This window comes from Stomoxys calcitrans, chromosome 3 (genome assembly GCF_963082655.1).
Source record: "Stomoxys calcitrans chromosome 3, idStoCalc2.1, whole genome shotgun sequence".
Taxonomy (NCBI): Eukaryota; Metazoa; Arthropoda; class Insecta; order Diptera; family Muscidae; genus Stomoxys; species Stomoxys calcitrans.
In genome coordinates, this window is record NC_081554.1 from 122,324,987 (window position 1) to 122,347,748 (window position 22,762).

The 22,762-nt window shown below is 42.4% G+C and overlaps 7 protein-coding genes across 7 annotated transcripts; 5 read left to right on the top strand and 2 right to left on the bottom strand.

Annotated features, from left to right (window-relative positions):
• The first annotated feature begins 1,017 nt into the window (after positions 1 to 1,017).
• On the top strand, positions 1,018 to 1,698 carry LOC131996441 (histone H1-like). Its single transcript, XM_059366149.1, has one exon. The coding sequence runs from the start codon at positions 1,018 to 1,020 to the stop codon at positions 1,696 to 1,698; it is 681 nt and encodes a 226-aa protein (XP_059222132.1).
• A 915-nt stretch (positions 1,699 to 2,613) lies between these two features.
• On the bottom strand, positions 2,614 to 2,988 carry LOC131995942 (histone H2B.1/H2B.2). Its single transcript, XM_059365267.1, has one exon. It carries the CDS (start codon positions 2,986 to 2,988, stop codon positions 2,614 to 2,616), a length of 375 nt encoding a protein of 124 aa, XP_059221250.1.
• Positions 2,989 to 3,214: 226 nt separating this feature from the next.
• Positions 3,215 to 3,650, top strand: LOC131995943 (histone H2A). Its single transcript, XM_059365269.1, has one exon. It carries the CDS (start codon positions 3,258 to 3,260, stop codon positions 3,630 to 3,632), a length of 375 nt encoding a protein of 124 aa, XP_059221252.1. The 5' UTR covers positions 3,215 to 3,257; the 3' UTR covers positions 3,633 to 3,650.
• A 7,222-nt stretch (positions 3,651 to 10,872) lies between these two features.
• On the top strand, positions 10,873 to 11,289 carry LOC131995946 (histone H3). Its single transcript, XM_059365272.1, has one exon. The coding sequence runs from the start codon at positions 10,879 to 10,881 to the stop codon at positions 11,287 to 11,289; it is 411 nt and encodes a 136-aa protein (XP_059221255.1). The 5' UTR covers positions 10,873 to 10,878.
• A 1,574-nt stretch (positions 11,290 to 12,863) lies between these two features.
• LOC131995941 (histone H1-like) lies at positions 12,864 to 13,544 on the top strand. The gene has a single exon (XM_059365266.1). It carries the CDS (start codon positions 12,864 to 12,866, stop codon positions 13,542 to 13,544), a length of 681 nt encoding a protein of 226 aa, XP_059221249.1.
• Positions 13,545 to 14,459: 915 nt separating this feature from the next.
• LOC131995945 (histone H2B.1/H2B.2) lies at positions 14,460 to 14,834 on the bottom strand. Its single transcript, XM_059365271.1, has one exon. It carries the CDS (start codon positions 14,832 to 14,834, stop codon positions 14,460 to 14,462), a length of 375 nt encoding a protein of 124 aa, XP_059221254.1.
• A 5,946-nt stretch (positions 14,835 to 20,780) lies between these two features.
• Positions 20,781 to 21,234, top strand: LOC131995944 (histone H2A). Its single transcript, XM_059365270.1, has one exon. It carries the CDS (start codon positions 20,823 to 20,825, stop codon positions 21,195 to 21,197), a length of 375 nt encoding a protein of 124 aa, XP_059221253.1. The 5' UTR covers positions 20,781 to 20,822; the 3' UTR covers positions 21,198 to 21,234.
• Positions 21,235 to 22,762: the final 1,528 nt, after the last annotated feature.

Here is a 22,762-nt window from a genome sequence, read left to right on the forward strand (position 1 = left end):
GCATTAAGTATCTGGGCGTTGTCTTCCAGGAAAGGTTCACCTTTGTTAGACACATTGATTATCTGCTCAACAAGGTCAAAGGGGTCTTCTTCTCCTACCTGAGGGTCTTTAGAACCTCAGGGGGTCTCAGTAGGCGTGTGAAGCTGCTGATCTATAAACAGATCATCAGGCCTATCACCGCCTACGCCTTTCCGGTATGGTTCGACATCACGTCCAACCAAATGGAAAGGTTGAGGATCTGGGAGAGGAGGATCCTCGTCTCTTGTCTGGGCCTCAGACCTGCTATGGGCCCCGATGGGGTGATGCGACGGCCATCCTGTGAGATGGTCTATTCCATGGCAGGTCTCGAGAGGATCGATGTGTTCCTTGTCAGGTGCGCGTTGGGTTTCTTGGAGAAGGCGTCCACTGTGGACAATGGTTTGGTGAGGGGATGTCTTCAGGGCGGCATAAGTCCTGGACGTTTGTTGGAAGTGCCACACCGGCCGCCGGTGTGCCTTGCGGATTTGGAGGAACAGGGCCTGCTTTCTAGGGATGGCAGACTCCTGTTCTACAATAGAAGGTTCGGATCCACCGGAATTGAGGACCTGGTCTACAACACTGCCCAGTAGGCAGTCTTCTGCGGGGGCATTGGGCTCCTGAATGTGTATATAGTATATAATATTTAGTCTATAAGTGTCATTATTTTATCTTAGTTGGATATTAACTTTCCTTCCAGGTACTATGGTTAAAAGAATAAAGTAATAGTTATGTGCTATGGCTGCGCCTCTGCACCTCTTTCGAATAGAGAATATATTTAGATAAGTAATAATATTTTACGCTAAATTTATACGTATATAGACAACATAACTTTAAGAATGTTCCTAATTGTCCTAAGGATAAGTGTTTTGAAAATTAATAAATCAGCCAAAGGCGTCTAAAGGTTGAAACCATATTTTCAACCAATCAGCGTACACCAGTAGTGAGTGTATATTTACAAAGTGTTAAAGTGTGTTTAAAAAGAAAAATATAAGTGAAATCATGTCTGACGCCGCCGTTGTTGAAGCCACCGCATCTCCAGTCGCCGCAGTTGAGAAAAAGGCACCTAAGAAAGCCGCTGCCAAGGCAAAGAAACCCTCTGCTGCCCCAAGCCATCCACCAACCCAACAAATGGTCGATGCTGCCATCAAAACATTGAAAGAACGTGGTGGTTCCTCATTGCCTGCCATCAAGAAATACTTGGCCAGCACATACAAAGTTGATGCTGTAAAATTGGCCCCATTCATCAAGAAGTACTTGAAGAGCGCTGTTGCTAGTGGAAAATTGATCCAAACTAAAGGTAAGGGTGCCTCCGGTTCATTCAAATTGTCCCCATCTGCCTCGAAGGAACCTAAAGCAAAGAGCGCTGAAAAGAAGAAGAAGGTCCCAGCCGGTGATAAGAAAAAGAAGGCAGCAGCACCCAAAAAGGCAGCCGGTGAAAAGAAAGCCGCTGCAAAGAAGCCTTCCGCTGCTAAAAAGACCGCCGAGAAGAAGAAGACCGAAAAGGCCAAGGCTAAAACTGCCAAAAAGACAGGTACAGTTAAAGCTAAACCCGCAAAAACAGCCGCCAAAGCATCAGCCACTAAACCAAAGGCACCCAAGGCAAAAACCACCGCTGCCAAGCCCAAAAAGGCTGCCGCAGCAAAGAAGCCAGCTGCCAAGAAGACCGCCGCTAAGAAGTAATTTTTCCATGCAAAATTACTTATCATGTCAAAATGATTATTTTCGATATTCGAAAGCAGTATATCTAACAGCCCTTTTCAGGGCTACAAAAAAATTTTTAAAAAGAGACCAAATTTAACTCAAACAATTTTTTAATTACCTAATAAATACTATGTTAATTTTAAGGGAAAAGCTAATCACAGCCCTTTTCGTAGCTGTAAAACATCTGTTGAAATCTTTTAATACCATTGTTACCTAATATGGGAATACATTACCCTTTAAGGAAATTTAAGTAATCACATGTTAAATGGGATTTTTTCCGCAACTGGATTAACTGTTTCACTTAGGGTCATAAACCAAAGCAATTACTAAGAATTATGAAAATCACTTAATGTTAAAGAAAATCTCATTTAGCATACCTAACCAATAAGAGAGTGGCGTACAATATTCCCTTCAAAAATCGCACTTAGCATACCTATTTCATTCTTTACGAGCATACCTACCCATAGATCTCGCGTACAAACGCATAAGTCCACATATACATCTCTACACCATTTCACGCTAACATACTAGTATACATCCCTAAAAAATTTAGTATCAACACACACGCTCACATATACTCGAACATCAATACAACGTTGCATACCGAGTGTTTGAGCATAAGAGCAATATGTGTTGATCATATTACTGTAGATGTAGATGGTGCTAAGCAAGGAGGGCAATATTAGAGTATGGGTAGTATACATATTTTATTTTAAAAAAGTAATAAGGGCAATGTGAGGGTGAGTGGTAGATATATTTTTTCTTTAAATTTGTAAATATAAATTAATTTTAGTTGAATAACGAATTAAGTCTCTTTTTTAATTTATTTTGTGGCCCTGAAAAGGGCCTTTGATGTTGTAGGGAAAATATTGTACGACGAAATAAGTATGCCATTTACTTGGAGCTGGTGTACTTAGTAACGGCTTTGGTACCTTCACTGACAGCGTGCTTAGCCAACTCACCGGGCAATAATAGACGGACGGCAGTTTGGATTTCCCGACTGGTGATGGTGGAACGCTTGTTGTAGTGAGCCAAACGGGAGGCTTCGGCGGCGATACGTTCAAAGATATCGTTGACGAAACTGTTCATGATGCTCATGGCCTTTGAGGAGATACCAGTATCGGGATGGACTTGCTTCAACACTTTGTAAATGTAGATAGCATAACTCTCCTTACGCTTGGTGCGTCTCTTGGTCTTGTCACCCTTAGTGATGTTCTTTTGGGCTTTGCCGGCCTTCTTTGCTGCTTTACCACTGGCTTTTGGAGGCATTTTCACTTGGTTTTTTTTTTAAGTCACACAAACACTTTTAACACTGTTCACGATTTTGTGTGTTTGATGGCTTACTCGGAATATTTAAACCATTTCATGCACAAGATATTCAGGTAGACGAAAACAGTCGCTATGTTTACGAAAACAACCCTCTAAAATTAGCTACACGTTGGATCCGAAAGTATAAATACTGCAGTTCATGCTGCGAACTAATATCATTTGTGTTTCAGTGCTAAGTGAAGTGAATTAAAAAAAAAAAATAACTAAAAATGTCTGGTCGTGGTAAAGGTGGCAAAGTTAAGGGAAAGGCAAAGTCCCGTTCCAACCGTGCTGGTCTTCAATTCCCCGTCGGTCGTATCCATCGTTTGTTGCGCAAAGGCAACTATGCTGAACGTGTTGGTGCCGGAGCTCCAGTTTACTTGGCTGCTGTCATGGAGTATTTGGCCGCTGAAGTTCTTGAATTGGCTGGCAACGCTGCTCGTGACAACAAGAAGACAAGAATTATCCCCCGTCACTTGCAATTGGCTATCCGTAATGACGAAGAATTGAACAAATTGCTGTCCGGTGTCACCATTGCTCAAGGTGGTGTATTGCCAAACATCCAAGCTGTTCTCTTGCCCAAGAAGACCGAAAAGAAGGCTTAAATTATCTACGAGCATCAAAGAAAAAATGTAAATACAGGCCATCGTATAAATCAACAACAATCCGTCCTTTTCAGGACGACAAAAATTTTTTTAAAAGAGAAAAAACTATATCAAACCTTATTTTATCAAGAAAATTTACTTAAAAAATAGTTTTAAATAATAAATAAAATTTTAATTGTAGTTAAATTTAAAAAATATTTTTTGGTCGATTTTTTTTTCAGTGGATTTGGTAATTTGCTAGCAATTTCGTTATTCGAAATTTCCTTAAACAATCCTGTTTTAGGTGTAAATACAAAAAAAATCTGCCATCTATTGTTTATAGGTAAACATTTTCAAATATGTTTACATCTTATCGACTATTGCAGGTCTTTTAATATACATGTCATAATTATCAGTTATCAATTATCATGCATCAACATTTCGCCTTTTTGCATACATTAACATAATAAGAATTTAGTTTTATCGACCCTACTCAAGATTATCGGCATTTAATAGGATCAATGTTACCATTAGGGTACTGTAAAAACTATTTATTTTACATTTGAATATCACATGGTAATCATTGTTCATTTTCTGATGCTAAGAAAAATTGGCATATGTAATAACAAAACATCGAAACGAAGTATCTACGATCGTCCCTCTTCGTACATTTGTGACAAAGTTAGCAGCTCCAAGCAAAGGAAACATTTAATGGTAGTATATGCGTGCATTTTGGTATCTGTGTGTATGTATGCTTTTTAGTGTTGTATACCATCGTTTCATCGTATTGTTCTAATGGCGTCGGTTTTAGTTTCGTCATGTATGTATGTATATTATAGAAGCTACATTTTGGCCGACGGCAAATTGAAAAATGGTAATATTTATTTTCAAATAAATTTTATGTATTTTTTTTTTGTAAAAATTTATAACAAGAAATATCTCTTTTTAAATATGTTTTGTGGTCCTGAAAAGGACCGATTGTTTTAGTTTTAAAGTTTTTAAAATTTTCTCCAAAATAGCGTCAAGATAATGTTTAACCGCCGAAACCGTACAAAGTGCGGCCTTGTCTCTTCAAAGCGTAGACGACATCCATAGCGGTGACGGTTTTACGCTTAGCGTGTTCAGTGTAGGTGACAGCATCACGAATAACGTTTTCCAAAAACACCTTCAGGACACCACGGGTCTCTTCGTAAATCAATCCAGAGATACGCTTTACACCGCCACGACGAGCCAAACGTCTGATTGCAGGCTTGGTGATACCTTGGATGTTATCACGCAACACTTTACGATGACGTTTAGCGCCACCTTTTCCCAAGCCTTTGCCACCTTTACCACGACCAGTCATTTTTTCACTTTTTAAATTAAATTCACTTCACAAGTTATGCACAAGAACTAATACTTACCATGCTGCGATACCTCATATTTATACAAAATCCGCTCTGAATTTACTACATACACATACGCTTCGATCTATCTTCGGGGTTGTTCGTATACACTTCGTGTGTACAGATACAAATGTTGAAGCATATACGCAGCACACACCCTTATTGGAAACTGTAGCCCGCCAAATTTTTTCTATAAATATCGGGAATCGCTCCGTAAGGCAACTATTCTGTGTTGAGAACTCGTGGTGTGAACACATAAGTTTGGAAAGCGGAAGTTTGAATACAAATTTTAATCTGAAGTGCTTTTTGAAAGTGACTCTTAATTGTGATTTTGTGAAGTGCATAGTAAGCACATTGCATTTTTTGGACATTTTTGGCTACTCACTCTGGAAATTGAGAAGTGATAGTAGTCACCAAAAGTTTTGTACATCACTTAAAAAAGTGAGAAGTGCATAGTAAGCGGCAATCTTTATATTCGTTTTTACTGTGCTATCAAGTGGAGAAGGAGGTGGAGTTTGGAAACAATAACGGCGCACAGCACCTATGTGCGCCAAAAGAAATTGTCAGTTTGGTCAGAGATGGTACTGACCATAATCGCACCTTAATGGCTGAATCAAACTATTATGGAATATTGAGCGAGCAGGCGCTGGGCTCCGCTCATTATCAAGACAAGATGGATGCTTCGACATCTAATGCATCCAAAAAGGCAGTTCAGGACACCTGTACGTCTGATGGAGGCGCGTCCGCCAGTGACAAAAGGCGCAAACGCAAAAAGAAGAAGAAGAATGGCAGTGGAAGTGGCAGTGATTCGCAATACGAGGACTTCCGTATTGACTTAATCACGTCACAGTTTATGGAAACCATTGAGAGGCTCGAGAAAGAGAAGCGTCAACTTGCTAATGAGTTGGCTGAACTGCGCTCACTCATACAGAGCAATGTTCAAAATCAAACACCTAGCCCTGGCGTAATCAGGGGCAACAATGACCATGACGTCAGATATACTGCAGCTAGAGGTGATGATGACATGGACGTCGTTAATGAGTACTCACTCCAGAGAGAAAAACAAATGTCGGTCAAAGCAGCCGAAGGCTTTGACACAGCGATGAAGGATGCCAGAAGACCGTTGGTAAAGCCGAGAGAAATGTGGGTCAAGGCAAATGGAAACAAAGTAGCGGGAACCAACAAAGATACACCAACAGAAACAACAAACAAAGTTACATCAGCAACAGCAACTACAGACAAAATAACATCAGCAGCAGCCCCCAGCAAAGGCGCTATACGGAAGACAACTGTCCCTGGCGATACACAGGGACGATTGACCACTGGCGGAGGAAATCCAGGACATCAGCCAAACATTGCTCAGCCGAGAGGAAAAGGTAAGTCCAGCCCACCTGTGATTAGGGTATATGGTAGTAATCCTAAGGATATGACGGATAGGCTAGCTAGACATTTGGGTCACTCCCTATTCAGCATTAGGCTGATAAACAGGAACTTGGTCGGTCTACATCTTAGTAAGATGGAAGACCATGCGAAGGCAAAAGAGTTCTTAACGAACATAGGTCTTAATTTCTTCACTTTTACGCCAAGGGAACTTAGACCATTCTCCCTTATGATACGGGGCCTCTCGGGCACGTACGATGTGGAGGATCTTAGACAGTTTCTTGCAGGCTGTGGCCTCAGTCTGGATGTGCTCAAGATAATAAGATTGGAAGGAGATCGCTGGATCGTCCAATTGGGAAACGGGTCCGACTTCGGTGGTTTTAAGAAGCTGCAGTACATACTGCATTGCCGCGTGAGTATAAGGAGGAATAAGGCGGGAGGCTTAACCCAATGCAGGAATTGCCAACGATTTGGTCACATTTCCCTGAATTGTAAGATGGCGTTTCGATGTGTTAAATGCGGTGGTTCACATGGTCCGGACAACTGCGATATCCCGGAAAGGGACCTGAACACGGAGGAGAATGTGGCTACCGAGCCTTCTACTGGACGAATAGTGAGGACCGTTGGAGTCCCAGTTCACTGTGTCAATTGTAAGGCTGACGGACATGTGGCAAGCTCCAAAGACTGTCCGAAACGCAAGGAAATACTCCGAAGGAGAGCAGGTAAGGGGGCTGCTCCCATGAAAACGACCAGCGGAATTACTGTCCCTCCTCCTCCCATTGATGGCAGAGGTGGTTCGTACGCCGATATGGCCCGTGGGATGCGTGGAGATGCATCTACATCGACAGCTACGACTCGGAAGAGTCCATCTGGAGGCATTGACGGGGCCCTGGCCCACTTTGATGGCGAGTGCAGACGACTCCTTGGCGGCGATCTGATGACCTGCGTTAAGAAGATTGGGACGTATGCTGATACATATTGCCAACTTAGAACCGATGAAGAGAGAACCCGTGCGCTCTACGGGCTATTGTTATTGATGCGCCTTGATGCCCAGTTTTAAGACAGTCTTTATAAATGTCAACTCAATAGTGTCTCGACATAAGAGACACTATCTTCAGATTTTCGTGAAGCAGCAGAAACCGGATGTCTTGATGATAGCTGAGCATGGCCTCACGGAGAGGCATGTATTTGGACTAGAGGGCTACGACTGTCACATACAATATAGGACGACTGGCATTAGAGGCGGCGGTACGGCCATATTTATAAAGACTGGCATTAAGGCTGAGAGGTGTATTTGCGATCTCGGCGGCTTACAGGGTACACTGGTTAGGGCTTCGACGCCCGAGGGTTATGTTCTCTTTGCCTCATTGTATAGTAGGCCACAGGATGCTCTTGACATACAAGCACTGGATAGATTGGCAGATCTAGTAGGCTCCACGGAGGCGATAATTGGTGGTGATCTCAACTCTAGGCATCCAGATTGGGGGGATGCTGTCCAGAACGTGAGTGGCCGCCGTCTGCATGAGTGGCTTAGGATGACACCAACCATGTCGTTGCTGAAGACAGAGGGGCCCTCGAGGAGGACTGCTATGTCTAGCTCGTACATCGACTTCTTCTTGAAGACTAATGGGATTCAACCGACGGATGTTTCGCGGTCTCATAGGGGACTTGAGACGCTGGATTACGACTCGGACCACAGGGCCGTCGTCCTTGAGATTGGCGAAATGGTTTTTGAAAGGAGTCAGCCCACAGAGATCTTCGATTTTAGAAGCTTAAGAATGCGACGATTTAATGAAAGGCTTGCTGCGGCCCTGGACAGATGCGAATTGCCGATTGCCAGTAATGCGACTGTTGCAGAAATCGATGGGGCGATCGAGGCAATGGATAGAGCCTTTTCCGAGGCCATGAGTGAAAGCATCGACAAGATTAGGCCACATAAGGGAACCCTGAGAAAATTGCCAGAGGACATATTGGAACTCATCCACAAAAAGAAAACCCTGAGAAGGCGACGTTTCCGGATTATGGACCAGCAGGAATCATCAACCCTTGGGGCTACCATAAGGAACTTGGGGAACATAATTGCCCAGCGTATTGCTCGTTTTGAGGACCAGAATTACATGCAAATGCTTGATAATATTAGGCCGAACAGTGAAATGTTCAGCAAGCTGAAGAGTATAAGGGCCGCTGGGAGACGGAGTAAAATCTGTGATCTTATCCAGGAAGACGGGCGATGCACCACATCTGACGAGGAAAAGGCGAATGCTGTTGCGCGTGAGTTGGCGAAGATCCAACAAGGAGTCATGAACCCTGGAGCATTGAATGATGTTCGGGACATGTACACACCGAAGATTGAGTTCCGTGATGGAAACTTAGCGGATGCCTCCACGACTGTGGAGGGTTCTTTCAGGATTATAAAACCAGCGGAAATTGGGTCTGTCCTCCGCACCATGAACAACAAGAAGAGCTCGGGAGAGGACGGCATTCCGAACTATGTGCTCCGCAGGACTGACGCTAGGGTATGGCGATTCTTGGCGATTGTCTTCAACCACTGCCTGAACCTTGGATACTTCCCCAGGGCGTGGAAGATGGCAAAGGTGGTCCCTGTATTGAAACCGGGAAAGGATCCGACATCGCCAGCGAGCTACAGACCGATATCCCTGCTCTCGTCAATCTCGAAGCTCTTTGAAATTTTCATCCTACAGGAGATGAATTGCCACATTGAGGAAGCTGGGATGCTGATAGGATCGCAGTTTGGGTTCAGGAGATCTACCTCCACTACACACGCCCTGACGGCCCTCACAAGTAGGGTTGTGGAGGGATTCAACAACCGGTGTGTGACGATAGCGGCCAGCTTGGACTTTGAGAGGGCCTTCGACTCGGTCTGGCAGGAGGGCATAGTCCGAAAGATGAGGACATTCGGCTTTCAAGATTCCCTTATAGACATTGTAGAGGACTATCTCAGGGAGAGATCCTTCAGCGTTGTGGTAGCTGATTCGAAGTCTGCCACACAGAGAATCAGAGCTGGAGTTCCGCAGGGATCTGTCCTAGGACCGGTTCTCTATAATGTTTATCTGGCAGATATACCGGAGCCGACTAATGGGGAACTTCTTCTCATCTATGCGGACGACATACTTGTCGCATCGACACATGCCAGGGCCAAGCGGGCCGCTAGGAACCTGGAGGAATACCTTGACACTCTACAAGGGTATTTTGAGACATGGAGACTTGGCCTGAATGTCCAAAAGTGCCGGACAATGGTATTCCGAGGGAGGAAGCGGAATTTGTACAAGAACGCCAGATCGTACGTCCCCAGCATTAAGATTGGAGGCGATACTATCGTAAATTATGGATCCTTGAAGTATTTGGGTGTGATTTTCCAGGAGGATATGACATTCACGCGTCATGTCGATTACCTTTTGGATAAGGCGAAGGCTGCTTTCCACGCCTACGCATCGTTACTGAGGAGGAAAGGAGGACTGAGTAGGAAGATTAAGCTCACCATTTATAAACAAGTTGTTAGACCCACATTGGCCTATTCTTTCCTGGTATGGAGCTCCATATCATCGGCACAAATGGAGAAGATAAGGATATTCGAGAGAAAGATGTTGCGGTATTCTCTTGATATGAGAACGAAGGTGGAAACCCAGGGGCAGTATAGGAATACCCCAAATAGAGAGGTATATGGCGACGCTAGATTGCCCAGAGTGGACGCCTTCATGGTGAACGTTGCGCTGAAACACCTGCAGGGTTATGCCGCGCACCCAAATGCGATTGTCCGGGAGATGAGCCTCTCGCGCCGGGATTTCGACAGCCTTAGAAATGCCGAAAGGGTCCTTCCTCCTACGTGCCTTGGACATATGGCCGAAAACAATATGCTGTTTGATGAGCATGGTAGACTTATGTTCTACCATAGGAGATTTGGGAGAATGGACTTTGAAGATCCGGTTTATAAAGTGGACCAGTGGCTACCTGGTAGCATTTGATTTGTTTTGTAAATATGTAAATAGTAAAATGGATTGTTTGTTTTGTTTTAGTTATATTTTATTTTGTTTTATGTTTTGTTTGTAAATAGTTTTGTAAATAGTTTTATTTTTTTTGATGGATTATTCTTGTTTGTTTTCTAGTAGCATTTAAGTAGGTTTTAAATTAGTTTTAGGATTTTAAATCCCGGTTTTTACCTTTTTATCCGGGGGTGTCGAATTTACTTTAAAGGATTACTACCTTAGGAATAATAAGAATATGAATGGGCTGGACTTTGTACCTTTGTCATTCAACGTATTGATTAATCTATTATTTTAATAATTAATTAATGTTATTAGAATACATCTCTAGAGAATATCTATGATAGCTAGAGTAAGTATCTACACTAATTATAAGAATATATTATAAATGAAATACGGAAAGATATGGGAAATAAAAGAATATATGCGTAAGGCAACTATTACAGTGTTAACAGTGTTTGTGTGCATATCGTGAAGTGAACTAAAAACCTCTAGTGAAAAATGGCTCGTACTAAGCAAACTGCCCGTAAATCTACTGGTGGCAAAGCCCCTCGTAAGCAATTGGCTACCAAAGCTGCTCGTAAGAGCGCACCAGCCACCGGTGGTGTTAAGAAGCCACATCGTTTCCGCCCTGGTACCGTTGCTTTGCGTGAAATCCGTCGCTACCAGAAGAGTACTGAGTTGTTGATCCGCAAATTGCCTTTCCAACGTTTGGTTCGTGAAATTGCCCAAGATTTCAAGACTGACTTGCGTTTCCAGAGCTCTGCTGTCATGGCCTTGCAAGAAGCTAGCGAAGCCTACTTGGTCGGTCTCTTCGAAGATACCAACTTGTGTGCCATCCATGCCAAGCGTGTCACCATCATGCCCAAGGATATCCAATTGGCCAGACGTATTCGTGGAGAACGTGCTTAAATTATTGACATTTTAAAAGCCAACTTTTTTTTACAAAAACAATCGGTCCTTTTCAGGACCACAATATTTTTATAAAAAAGAGAAAAAAATTTATTCAAAACTTACACCTTTTTATTTTTATTAAAATAAATAAATATAGTCTTTTTTTGGGGATGGAAAAATACACTATTTATATTAAAAAAATTTTTTTCTTTTCTATGCGTTTTACTTTTGGTAATATTGGGTTTCAAAACATGGAGCGAAATCAAAAACTTTTTTTTAAAAAAAAATTATTTAATTTACTTTTTATGTTAAATTGAAAATTTTTATTTTCTATTAGCAACAGTATATTTGCTGTTATTCTTTTTGCAAAATTTGATTTTTCGTAGTAGCTACATAACAAGAATGAATGAAGATAAAAACAGGCAGGCCAATACATTCGAGAGAATTTTAACCTTAAATAGATAATTTAGATACATTGAATATAAATTTTTTCTGTATTTTTTATTATTTTTAAACAAATGATATTTTTTGCTATTCTAAAAACTGTTTTAAAAAGAATAAAATAGTATTTTAATATTTTAAATTATTAAAGGGAAATAGATTTCGTTCGGTATGCAACTGTTCTACATTTGCTTGCTTAGACAAGGGCATTTTTGAATTTGTGTTTAATTTCCAAAAAAAAATTATATATTTTTTTAAATTTGTGATTGCAACAATACATTGTTTAGAATTTACATTTTTAAATTTTTTATTTAGTTTCAAGTCCACTTTATATAGAAAAAAATATTTTATAATAAATGCAATAGAGCTCACCGCACATTTTGCATAGCCAACGACGTTGGTATAACATAGCATCGTAATATTTTAGACTTTTCGTAACAAACGTACACTTTTTACAAATTATGTAACATTTTAATAGAAATCTATCATTTCTATAATATTTTATGATAAAATTTTCCTAAAACATTTTTACATTAGAGCTTTCAAATTAATTTGCAGAAAAACTTTTATTCATGGAAAATACGCCAATATGGTGAATTCAACTGTCATAGACTACATAATAAAATCGATTATTTCACTATGAAAATCATCCAAATTTTCACTTTTTTTTACACTTCTTTCAAGAAAACATATCAAGATTCCATACTAAATTTTTATAAAAACCAATTTTCAATAAAAATTGGAAAATTTTTATAATTTAGTTACAATTTTATCATAACATTTTTATAAACTTTCAACTCAAACCCTTATAACTCGGTAACGCTTAAAGATAATTAACTCGGATTTTCTTTAATGATTAGCTGGATATCTCTACTAGAAGAATTGTATAAAAAATAAAAAGAAATTGTTACTATCTCATCGTAAAATGAATAATTCTGTGAAAACTTTTGTAAAAATTTTTATTCGCTTCCACACAACGTTTCGCAAAATTTCGTAGTTGACTACTATGTACTTCTCATAATTTCGATGTACCCAGCCATCACTAGTCTAAAGGTTGAAACCATATTTTCAACCAATCAGCGTACACCAGTAGTGAGTGTATATTTACAAAGTGTTAAAGTGTGTTTAAAAAGAAAAATATAAGTGAAATCATGTCTGACGCCGCCGTTGTTGAAGCCACCGCATCTCCAGTCGCCGCTGTTGAGAAAAAGGCACCTAAGAAAGCCGCTGCCAAGGCAAAGAAACCCTCTGCTGCCCCAAGCCATCCACCAACCCAACAAATGGTCGATGCTGCCATCAAAACATTGAAAGAACGTGGTGGTTCCTCATTGCCTGCCATCAAGAAATACTTGGCCAGCACATACAAAGTTGATGCTGTAAAATTGGCCCCATTCATCAAGAAGTACTTGAAGAGCGCTGTTGCTAGTGGAAAATTGATCCAAACTAAAGGTAAGGGTGCCTCCGGTTCATTCAAATTGTCCCCATCTGCCTCGAAGGAACCTAAAGCAAAGAGCGCTGAAAAGAAGAAGAAGGTCCCAGCCGGTGATAAGAAAAAGAAGGCAGCAGCACCCAAAAAGGCAGCCGGTGAAAAGAAAGCCGCTGCAAAGAAGCCTTCCGCTGCTAAAAAGACCGCCGAGAAGAAGAAGACCGAAAAGGCCAAGGCTAAAACTGCCAAAAAGACAGGTACAGTTAAAGCTAAACCCGCAAAAACAGCCGCCAAAGCATCAGCCACTAAACCAAAGGCACCCAAGGCAAAAACCACCGCTGCCAAGCCCAAAAAGGCTGCCGCAGCAAAGAAGCCAGCTGCCAAGAAGACCGCCGCTAAGAAGTAATTTTTCCATGCAAAATTACTTATCATGTCAAAATGATTATTTTCGATATTCGAAAGCAGTATATCTAACAGCCCTTTTCAGGGCTACAAAAAAATTTTTAAAAAGAGACCAAATTTAACTCAAACAATTTTTTAATTACCTAATAAATACTATGTTAATTTTAAGGGAAAAGCTAATCACAGCCCTTTTCGTAGCTGTAAAACATCTGTTGAAATCTTTTAATACCATTGTTACCTAATATGGGAATACATTACCCTTTAAGGAAATTTAAGTAATCACATGTTAAATGGGATTTTTTCCGCAACTGGATTAACTGTTTCACTTAGGGTCATAAACCAAAGCAATTACTAAGAATTATGAAAATCACTTAATGTTAAAGAAAATCTCATTTAGCATACCTAACCAATAAGAGAGTGGCGTACAATATTCCCTTCAAAAATCGCACTTAGCATACCTATTTCATTCTTTACGAGCATACCTACCCATAGATCTCGCGTACAAACGCATAAGTCCACATATACATCTCTACACCATTTCACGCTAACATACTAGTATACATCCCTAAAAAATTTAGTATCAACACACACGCTCACATATACTCGAACATCAATACAACGTTGCATACCGAGTGTTTGAGCATAAGAGCAATATGTGTTGATCATATTACTGTAGATGTAGATGGTGCTAAGCAAGGAGGGCAATATTAGAGTATGGGTAGTATACATATTTTATTTTAAAAAAGTAATAAGGGCAATGTGAGGGTGAGTGGTAGATATATTTTTTCTTTAAATTTGTAAATATAAATTAATTTTAGTTGAATAACGAATTAAGTCTCTTTTTTAATTTATTTTGTGGCCCTGAAAAGGGCCTTTGATGTTGTAGGGAAAATATTGTACGACGAAATAAGTATGCCATTTACTTGGAGCTGGTGTACTTAGTAACGGCTTTGGTACCTTCACTGACAGCGTGCTTAGCCAACTCACCGGGCAATAATAGACGGACGGCAGTTTGGATTTCCCGACTGGTGATGGTGGAACGCTTGTTGTAGTGAGCCAAACGGGAGGCTTCGGCGGCGATACGTTCAAAGATATCGTTGACGAAACTGTTCATGATGCTCATGGCCTTTGAGGAGATACCAGTATCGGGATGGACTTGCTTCAACACTTTGTAAATGTAGATAGCATAACTCTCCTTACGCTTGGTGCGTCTCTTGGTCTTGTCACCCTTAGTGATGTTCTTTTGGGCTTTGCCGGCCTTCTTTGCTGCTTTACCACTGGCTTTTGGAGGCATTTTCACTTGGTTTTTTTTTTAAGTCACACAAACACTTTTAACACTGTTCACGATTTTGTGTGTTTGATGGCTTACTCGGAATATTTAAACCATTTCATGCACAAGATATTCAGGTAGACGAAAACAGTCGCTATGTTTACGAAAACAACCCTCTAAATTTAGCTACACGTTGGATCCGAAAGTATAAATACTGCAGTTCATGCTGCGAACTAATATGGATTCAGTGTTTAGCTCTTGTGCAGTGCAGACCAGTTTCGGAGTGTTCAAGTGTTTGATAACGAATTTTAATCTCAGTGTTTGATGACAGATTTTAACCTGAGCCAGTGGGCATTTGACTTGATTAAGTGCAATTGTGAGAAGCGAGAGTAGTCACCAGGGTTGGCAAAACCTAAGACTTTTTGTTTGGAGTACCTTGCTTTTTTGAGAAGCGAGAGAAGGCAGCAGTGCTGCGCGAATTACTTATTACTTTACCTGTAATTTTGTGAAGTGCATAGGAGGCGCTGTAGTGGAGATTAACGAGTTTTTGTTGAATATTCGCGGCGAATGCAACGGTGGACGTGAGGAAGCCGTTGCAGTAGCCCGTGTTCCTGCATTTCGACCCGCATCTGGGCCGAGAAGTGAAATATTCTTGCAACCTGATAAAATGGTTCATGGAAATGAAGCAGATCTTGCTATCACTAAAAGTGAAGGCACCTTAAGAACTTTTGAATTACCGAATTCTTTGAACGTTGTTGCTGATATGCAACGTGATTTGGATCCAGCTGCGTTATCAGCTGACAAGAAAGCGGCTGAGAGAGCCGATATGACTGTGGCCTCCGACTCCAATTCCGTGTCAGGGGCAAACCCAATCCCTAAGAAGAACAAAAAAAAGAGAAAGAAGCGTAAAAGTGACGGAAGCAACGATTCCGATTGCGCATATGCTGACTTTAAACTGAAGCTGGACAATGAGAGAATGGCTGATGAGCTCCGCCTGGCTCAGACTAAGATGGATGAGTATCGCCAGCAGATAAATACACTCATCAATACGGTCCAGAGATTGTCCGATGAAATCTCTTTGCTGCGAAATTCTCTTGCTGAAGGGCATAATGAAGAAGATAATGCTGCCTGGGTAGCCGAAAACTCAGGTATGGCGATGGATGAAGAGGAGACAGTGGTCTTGGCCGACGCTGGCAAGGCAATAAAAGATGGCCCGCTGCCTAGGGCATCTTCATCATATGCTAGTGGGCTAGCATCTTCAACTGACGTAGTTCCGGGAACAGCAACTGAGAAGCCGCCCCCTCCCAAGGCGACGAAGGCATCTACATCTTCTGCTGGTGCACTGGCAGCACCGACTAACATGACTACAGTGACGGCGACTGATAAATCGCCTGCTCCCAAGGCAACGAAGACATCATTTGGCTCTGGAGGAGTTAACACCGGTGCCGTTCCAAGGGCTCCGGCACCTGTTGGTTCTAGTGATACGACTATGGCTAAGGGCGTCTCTGGGAGACTCCTTCCGGCGATAACCCTCTATAATGTAGGTGTTAGAGAGGCAACGACGATTTTGTTGCGCCATTTGAAGAAGGAAGAATTCGTCATTAAGTTGGCAGGTAAGTCATCGATTTCTATAAGAGTTAGAGGGCTTGAGAATTTTGAGAGGATCAAGGGGCTGCTCAAGGAACGTGGGTATGAGGCACATACGCACACCCCTAGGGAACTGTTGCCTTACTCTATTTTGATTGTTGGGCTGTCCAGGGAGTTCACGAAAGATGAGGTGCGGGATTTCTTCTCCTCGCTTGAATTTAAGGTCGTATTTTTGGATGCGACCAATGTGTCACCGGACAAGTGGGTTGTCCGCCTTGGTAGGGACACGGATGTTGAGAGGCTGTACAAGGTTGACTTGATGCTCCACTGCAAGGTAGTTTTGCGTAAGAGTAAGGGCCGTGACATAACACAATGCTTCAACTGCCAGAGATTTTCCCATGTGTCTGCGAATTGTACCATGAGGTACCGCTGCGTCAAATGCGCTGGTTCACACGGCCCCGGTAATTGTGGGGTACCGCCTAAGGGGCAGGAGGCCGACGAAGGACAGCAGTCTACCGAAGCTGGCGATAGCCAACTGCGGTGTGCGAACTGTGACGTGGCTGGTCATGCGGCCAGCTCACGCACCTGCCCAAGTCGCCAGGCTCTTCTGAGGAAAGTGACCGAAAGGAAGCAGGTGGCTCAGGATAAAGCCAGGGCCCGAACTACTCGGTTGAGTAATTTGAACTCAGGCGTATCCTATGCTTCGGCTGCTCGGTCACACCTCGGCGCCCCACAATCCCGCGCCCCCCAGCGCGCTGCTCACTTCGAGGATTTTTCGGCTCGCGACCGATACTTGCCTGACCCCTTGGGGGTCCCGCGTCCTGGTATGGAGGATATTCACCGCCGCGGCAGGACTATTGCTGAGTCCTGTCGGGACTACTTTGGAAGGGATCTGATGTCGGTGATGGCCAGTATCAGGGAGTTTGGTCCTGAGTTTGACAGGCTGGAGAGGGAAGGGAACGGCCCCAGTGCGTTGTTGGGCCTTCTTATGCATATACAGGGTTTCTAATGTTGAACGCCATTTTTATTAATGTGAATTCACTTGTTTCGTTGAGCAAGAGACACTTCCTTCGTTTATTTATAGATGAACATTGCCCGGATATTTTACTGATCGCTGAACATCGATTCTCTAACAGGCATAGATTCTCCATGGATGGTTATGTGGTTTATAGGCAGAACAGGGAGGCGGGTGCTGGTGGTGGCACGGCGGTTTTAGTAAGGGAAACCTTTAGGTCTGAACAGGTTGTGATTGGTACTGGCCTGATTGAGTCTTGTGCCAGCAGAGTTTGGAGGTCGGATGGTTCGTCGGTGGTTTTTGTGTCGATGTACTTGCGCCCGCAGTTTGAGCTTAGAATTGGTGATTTGGATTCCTTGGTCGCCTTGGCTGGTACTGATGAAGTTTTGATAGGTTGCGATTTGAATGCTAAGCATCCCGCCTGGGGAGGGGCCGAGGCGGACTCTAGGGGTCGTTTACTTCATAGATTCCTTATCGATTCTCCGGAATTTGACACGGGTCCCACCGACGAACCGACCAGACCGAATGGCTCGGGTGGGTCGCACATTGATTTATTTCTTTGGACCCCCGGCATACCTCCGAGGGATGGAACTCCTCTGATGACACATGACTTTGAATCGGACCATAGGGCGGTCCGTTTTCCCATTGTCTTGATTGATCTGCGACCGCGTGAGCCCACGACTTTTTTCAATTTCCCAAAGATGAATGTCCGCCGCTTCAGGCGACTTTTAGGAGATCGTCTACCGGCCATTTCTCTTCCGACTGACTCGAATGTGACCCGCGAAATGATTGATGTTTGCATAGAAGACCTTTCCTCTGCTTTTGGCGAGTCTATTGCGGGCTCCACACCGAGGGTTACCCCCCGGTCCGCTTCCCTTGGCCCGTTGCCGTCGCATATATTACGATTTATCCAGGAGCGTAAACGTCTGCGTAGAGTGTTGCATAGGTCTGGGGATCCCGGACGCCATCTCATTCTCCGTGCGGATATCCGAAACCTGGGCAGGATTATTGAGGGTGCCATATACAACTACGGGAAGGACCGTATGAAGGAACGATTGGAGCGGATACGGGTCAACTCCTGGACGTACGGAAAGGTGAAGTCCGCTGCGGGTCTTGCCGCTAGGGAGCGCATAGAGGGGATTCGTTCGTCGAATGGATCGATCATCTTCGATGATAGGGGTAAGGCGGAATGTCTCGCTGAGACCCTGGATGGTGTGCAGGATGCGATGGACTCGGTTGACACCTCACTCAGATCCATGGTGGATAGTGCTGTGGCTGATGTGGATGATGGGACGCCGCTGGTGACTTTTTCTAGGGTATTTATGGCTGATGGTTCTACGATTTCAGATAGGTCGGAGTGGAGTAGGGGGGGCTTTGTCTCTTCGGTCCAGGTGCGCGAGATGTTGGTCACCAGACCTTCGAAAAGATCTAGTGGGATTGACGGAGTTCCGGACATTGTATTGAAGAGGACAGATGAATTGGTTCATACCTTTCTCGCTGTCCTCTTCAATCATTGTCTGAATCTTGGTTACTTCCCGGGAGCTTGGAAGAAGGCCATGGTGGTCCCGATTAGGAAACCCGGCGCCGATCCACTCTCTGCTACGGGTTATCGACCTATCTCTTTACTCTCGTCTTTTGGCAAGCTACTTGAGGCGTTTCTTCTCTCCAGGATTAAGGATGTACTTGAGGACAGGAGGATTCTGCGCGATTGCCAGTTCGGCTTTCGGTCTGGCCTTGGGACCTCGCACGCACTTGTAGCCCTCACCGACTTTGTTGTTGGGGGCTTCGAGAAGAGGTGGGGTTCCATTGCGATCAGTTTGGATTTTTCCAAGGCGTTCGACACGGTCTGGCACAACGGCCTTCTTTATAAGCTCCAGTCCTTTGGCTTTGATCATCAGACATGTAGGATGATAGCAAGCTTCCTTCGGGGGCGCGTATATAGGGTTAAAGTCGGCGAAGAGATGTCTGTGCAGCGCCACGTTTCAGCAGGGGTGCCGCAAGGTTCTCTGCTGGGACCGGTGTTGTACAACATCTTCGTTTGCGACATTCCTGCACCCCCTGAAAGGTGCTTGCTTTTGACCTACGCGGATGACGTATTGGTGGTGAGTTCTGGTCCAAGGGCCAGCACGGTCACCGGACGGCTCAATGCGTACCTTGCGTCTCTGCATGGCTATTTCAAAGACTGGGGCCTGAGGCTCAATGTTGATAAGTGTGTGGCAGTCGTGTTTAGCGGCAAGTCCAAACGGATTGTCTATCCGAATTTCAGACGCTATGTCCCTGTGCTTCGTATAGGTGGCCGGATTATTCGTGTGCAGGATTCTATGAGGTACTTGGGCGTTGTTTTTCACGGTCGATTCGACTTCTGTAGACATGTTGATTTCGTGCTCTGTAAGGCCAAGTCTGTTTACTTTGGCTACTGCAGACTCCTCGGCATGAGGGGTGGTCTTCCTCCTGATGTAAGGGTTCTGATTTACCGACAGGTAATCAGGCCCATACTTACATACGCCTTTTCCGCCTGGTGTGGTATTTCGTCACACCAGATGGAAAGACTACGTGTATGGGAAAGGAGGATCATTAGGACATGCCTTGGGATGAGGAGACGCGTTGTGGTGGATGGTTCTGTCAGGAGTACACCGTGCAGGCAGATATATGGGGCTGTTGATTTCCCTAGGATTGACGTGTTTATGGTTAGGAGCGCCCTCAGATACTTTGGAAATTCTCGAGCTTCTAGTAACTTGATTGTTCAAGCTTCTCTTGACCATCCTCCGGACACTTCATCCGAGGTCACTATGAGGCATTTACGCCCGTCAGCCCTTGCCAACTTGAATGATGAAGGGATGCTGTTCTCTGATGACGTCCTGATATTTTACCATAGGAGAAGTGACTCCTTTAATGTTTTAAATGCAGTATATGACGCTGCGCAATGATGTTCTCGCGGAAGGGGTGCCCCGGAGTCGAGTCGATGTAAATAGTGTACATAGTCTTTAGTTTAGATATCGTTTAGTTTTTAATTTCTTGTATATATTATTTAGGTTTATATTTATGTATTTTTTAGTTTAAGTTACCTTTTTAAGTTTAAATTTTAAGTTTTGAGAGAATTGCCCTTTTTAAGTTTGTGCTAAATTTTCGGGTGACATGATCTAATCTTTTTTTTTTCTTATGTATTTTAAATGAAGAGTGTGATGTATATTGCTACTCCTGTTGTATTCAACTGAATTTGGAAGACCCTGATATATTTTTTGCTGGGTAATATTGTATACGGAATCTTTATTTTCTAAGGTTGTTTTGTAAATTAAATTTAAGAATTTCATCAATAAAAATGGCCTTTTGCAAAAACAAAACAAACTGCGAACTAATATCATTTGTGTTTCAGTGCTAAGTGAAGTGAATTAAAAAAAAAATAACTAAAAATGTCTGGTCGTGGTAAAGGTGGCAAAGTTAAGGGAAAGGCAAAGTCCCGTTCCAACCGTGCTGGTCTTCAATTCCCCGTCGGTCGTATCCATCGTTTGTTGCGCAAAGGCAACTATGCTGAACGTGTTGGTGCCGGAGCTCCAGTTTACTTGGCTGCTGTCATGGAGTATTTGGCCGCTGAAGTTCTTGAATTGGCTGGCAACGCTGCTCGTGACAACAAGAAGACAAGAATTATCCCCCGTCACTTGCAATTGGCTATCCGTAATGACGAAGAATTGAACAAATTGCTGTCCGGTGTCACCATTGCTCAAGGTGGTGTATTGCCAAACATCCAAGCTGTTCTCTTGCCCAAGAAGACCGAAAAGAAGGCTTAAATTATCTACGAGCATCAAAGAAAAAATGTAAATACAGGCCATCGTATAAATCAACAACAATCCGTCCTTTTCAGGACGACAAAAATTTTTTTAAAAGAGAAAAAACTATATCAAACCTTATTTTATCAAGAAAATTTACTTAAAAAATAGTTTTAAATAATAAATAAAATTTTAATTGTAGTTAAATTTAAAAAATATTTTTTGGTCGATTTTTTTTTTCAGTGGATTTGGTAATTTGCTAGCAATTTCGTTATTCGAAATTTCCTTAAACAATCCTGTTTTAGGCGTAAATACAAAAAAATCTGCCATCTATTGTTTATAGGTAAACATTTTCAAATATGTTTACATCTTATCGACTATTGCAGGTCTTTTAATATACATGTCATAATTATCAGTTATCAATTATCATGCATCAACATTTCGCCTATTTGCATACATTAACATAATAAGAATTTAGTTTTATCGACCCTACTCAAGATTATCGGCATTTAATAGGATCAATGTTACCATTAGGGTACTGTAAAAACTATTTATTTTACATTTGAATATCACATGGTAATCATTGTTCATTTTCTGATGCTGAAAAAAATTGGCATATGTAATAACAAAACATCGAAACGAAGTATCTACGATCGTCCCTCTTCGTACATTTGTGACAAAGTTAGCAGCTCCAAGCAAAGGAAACATTTAATGGTAGTATATGCGTGCATTTTGGTATCTGTGTGTATGTATGCTTTTTAGTGTTGTATACCATCGTTTCATCGTATTGTTCTAATGGCGTCGGTTTTAGTTTCGTCATGTATGTATGTATATTATAGAAGCTACATTTTGGCCGACGGCAAATTGAAAAATGGTAATATTTATTTTCAAATAAATTTTATGTATTTTTTTTTAGTAAAAATTTATAACAAGATATATCTCTTTTTAAATATGTTTTGTGGTCCTGAAAAGGACCGATTGTTTTAGTTTTAAAGTTCTTAAAATTTTCTCCAAAATAGCGTCAAGATAATGTTTAACCGCCGAAACCGTACAAAGTGCGGCCTTGTCTCTTCAAAGCGTAGACGACATCCATAGCGGTGACGGTTTTACGCTTAGCGTGTTCAGTGTAGGTGACAGCATCACGAATAACGTTTTCCAAAAACACCTTCAGGACACCACGGGTTTCTTCGTAAATCAATCCAGAGATACGCTTTACACCGCCACGACGAGCCAAACGTCTGATTGCAGGCTTGGTGATACCTTGGATGTTATCACGCAACACTTTACGATGACGTTTAGCGCCACCTTTTCCCAAGCCTTTGCCACCTTTACCACGACCAGTCATTTTTTCACTTTTTAAATTAAATTCACTTCACAAGTTATGCACAAGAACTAATACTTACCATGCTGCGATACCTCATATTTATACAAAATCCGCTCTGAATTTACTACATACACATACGCTTCGATCTATCTTCGGGGTTGTTCGTATACACTTCGTGTGTACAGATACAAATGTTGAAGCATATACGCAGCACACACCCTTATTGGAAACTGTAGCCCGCCAAATTTTTTCTATAAATATC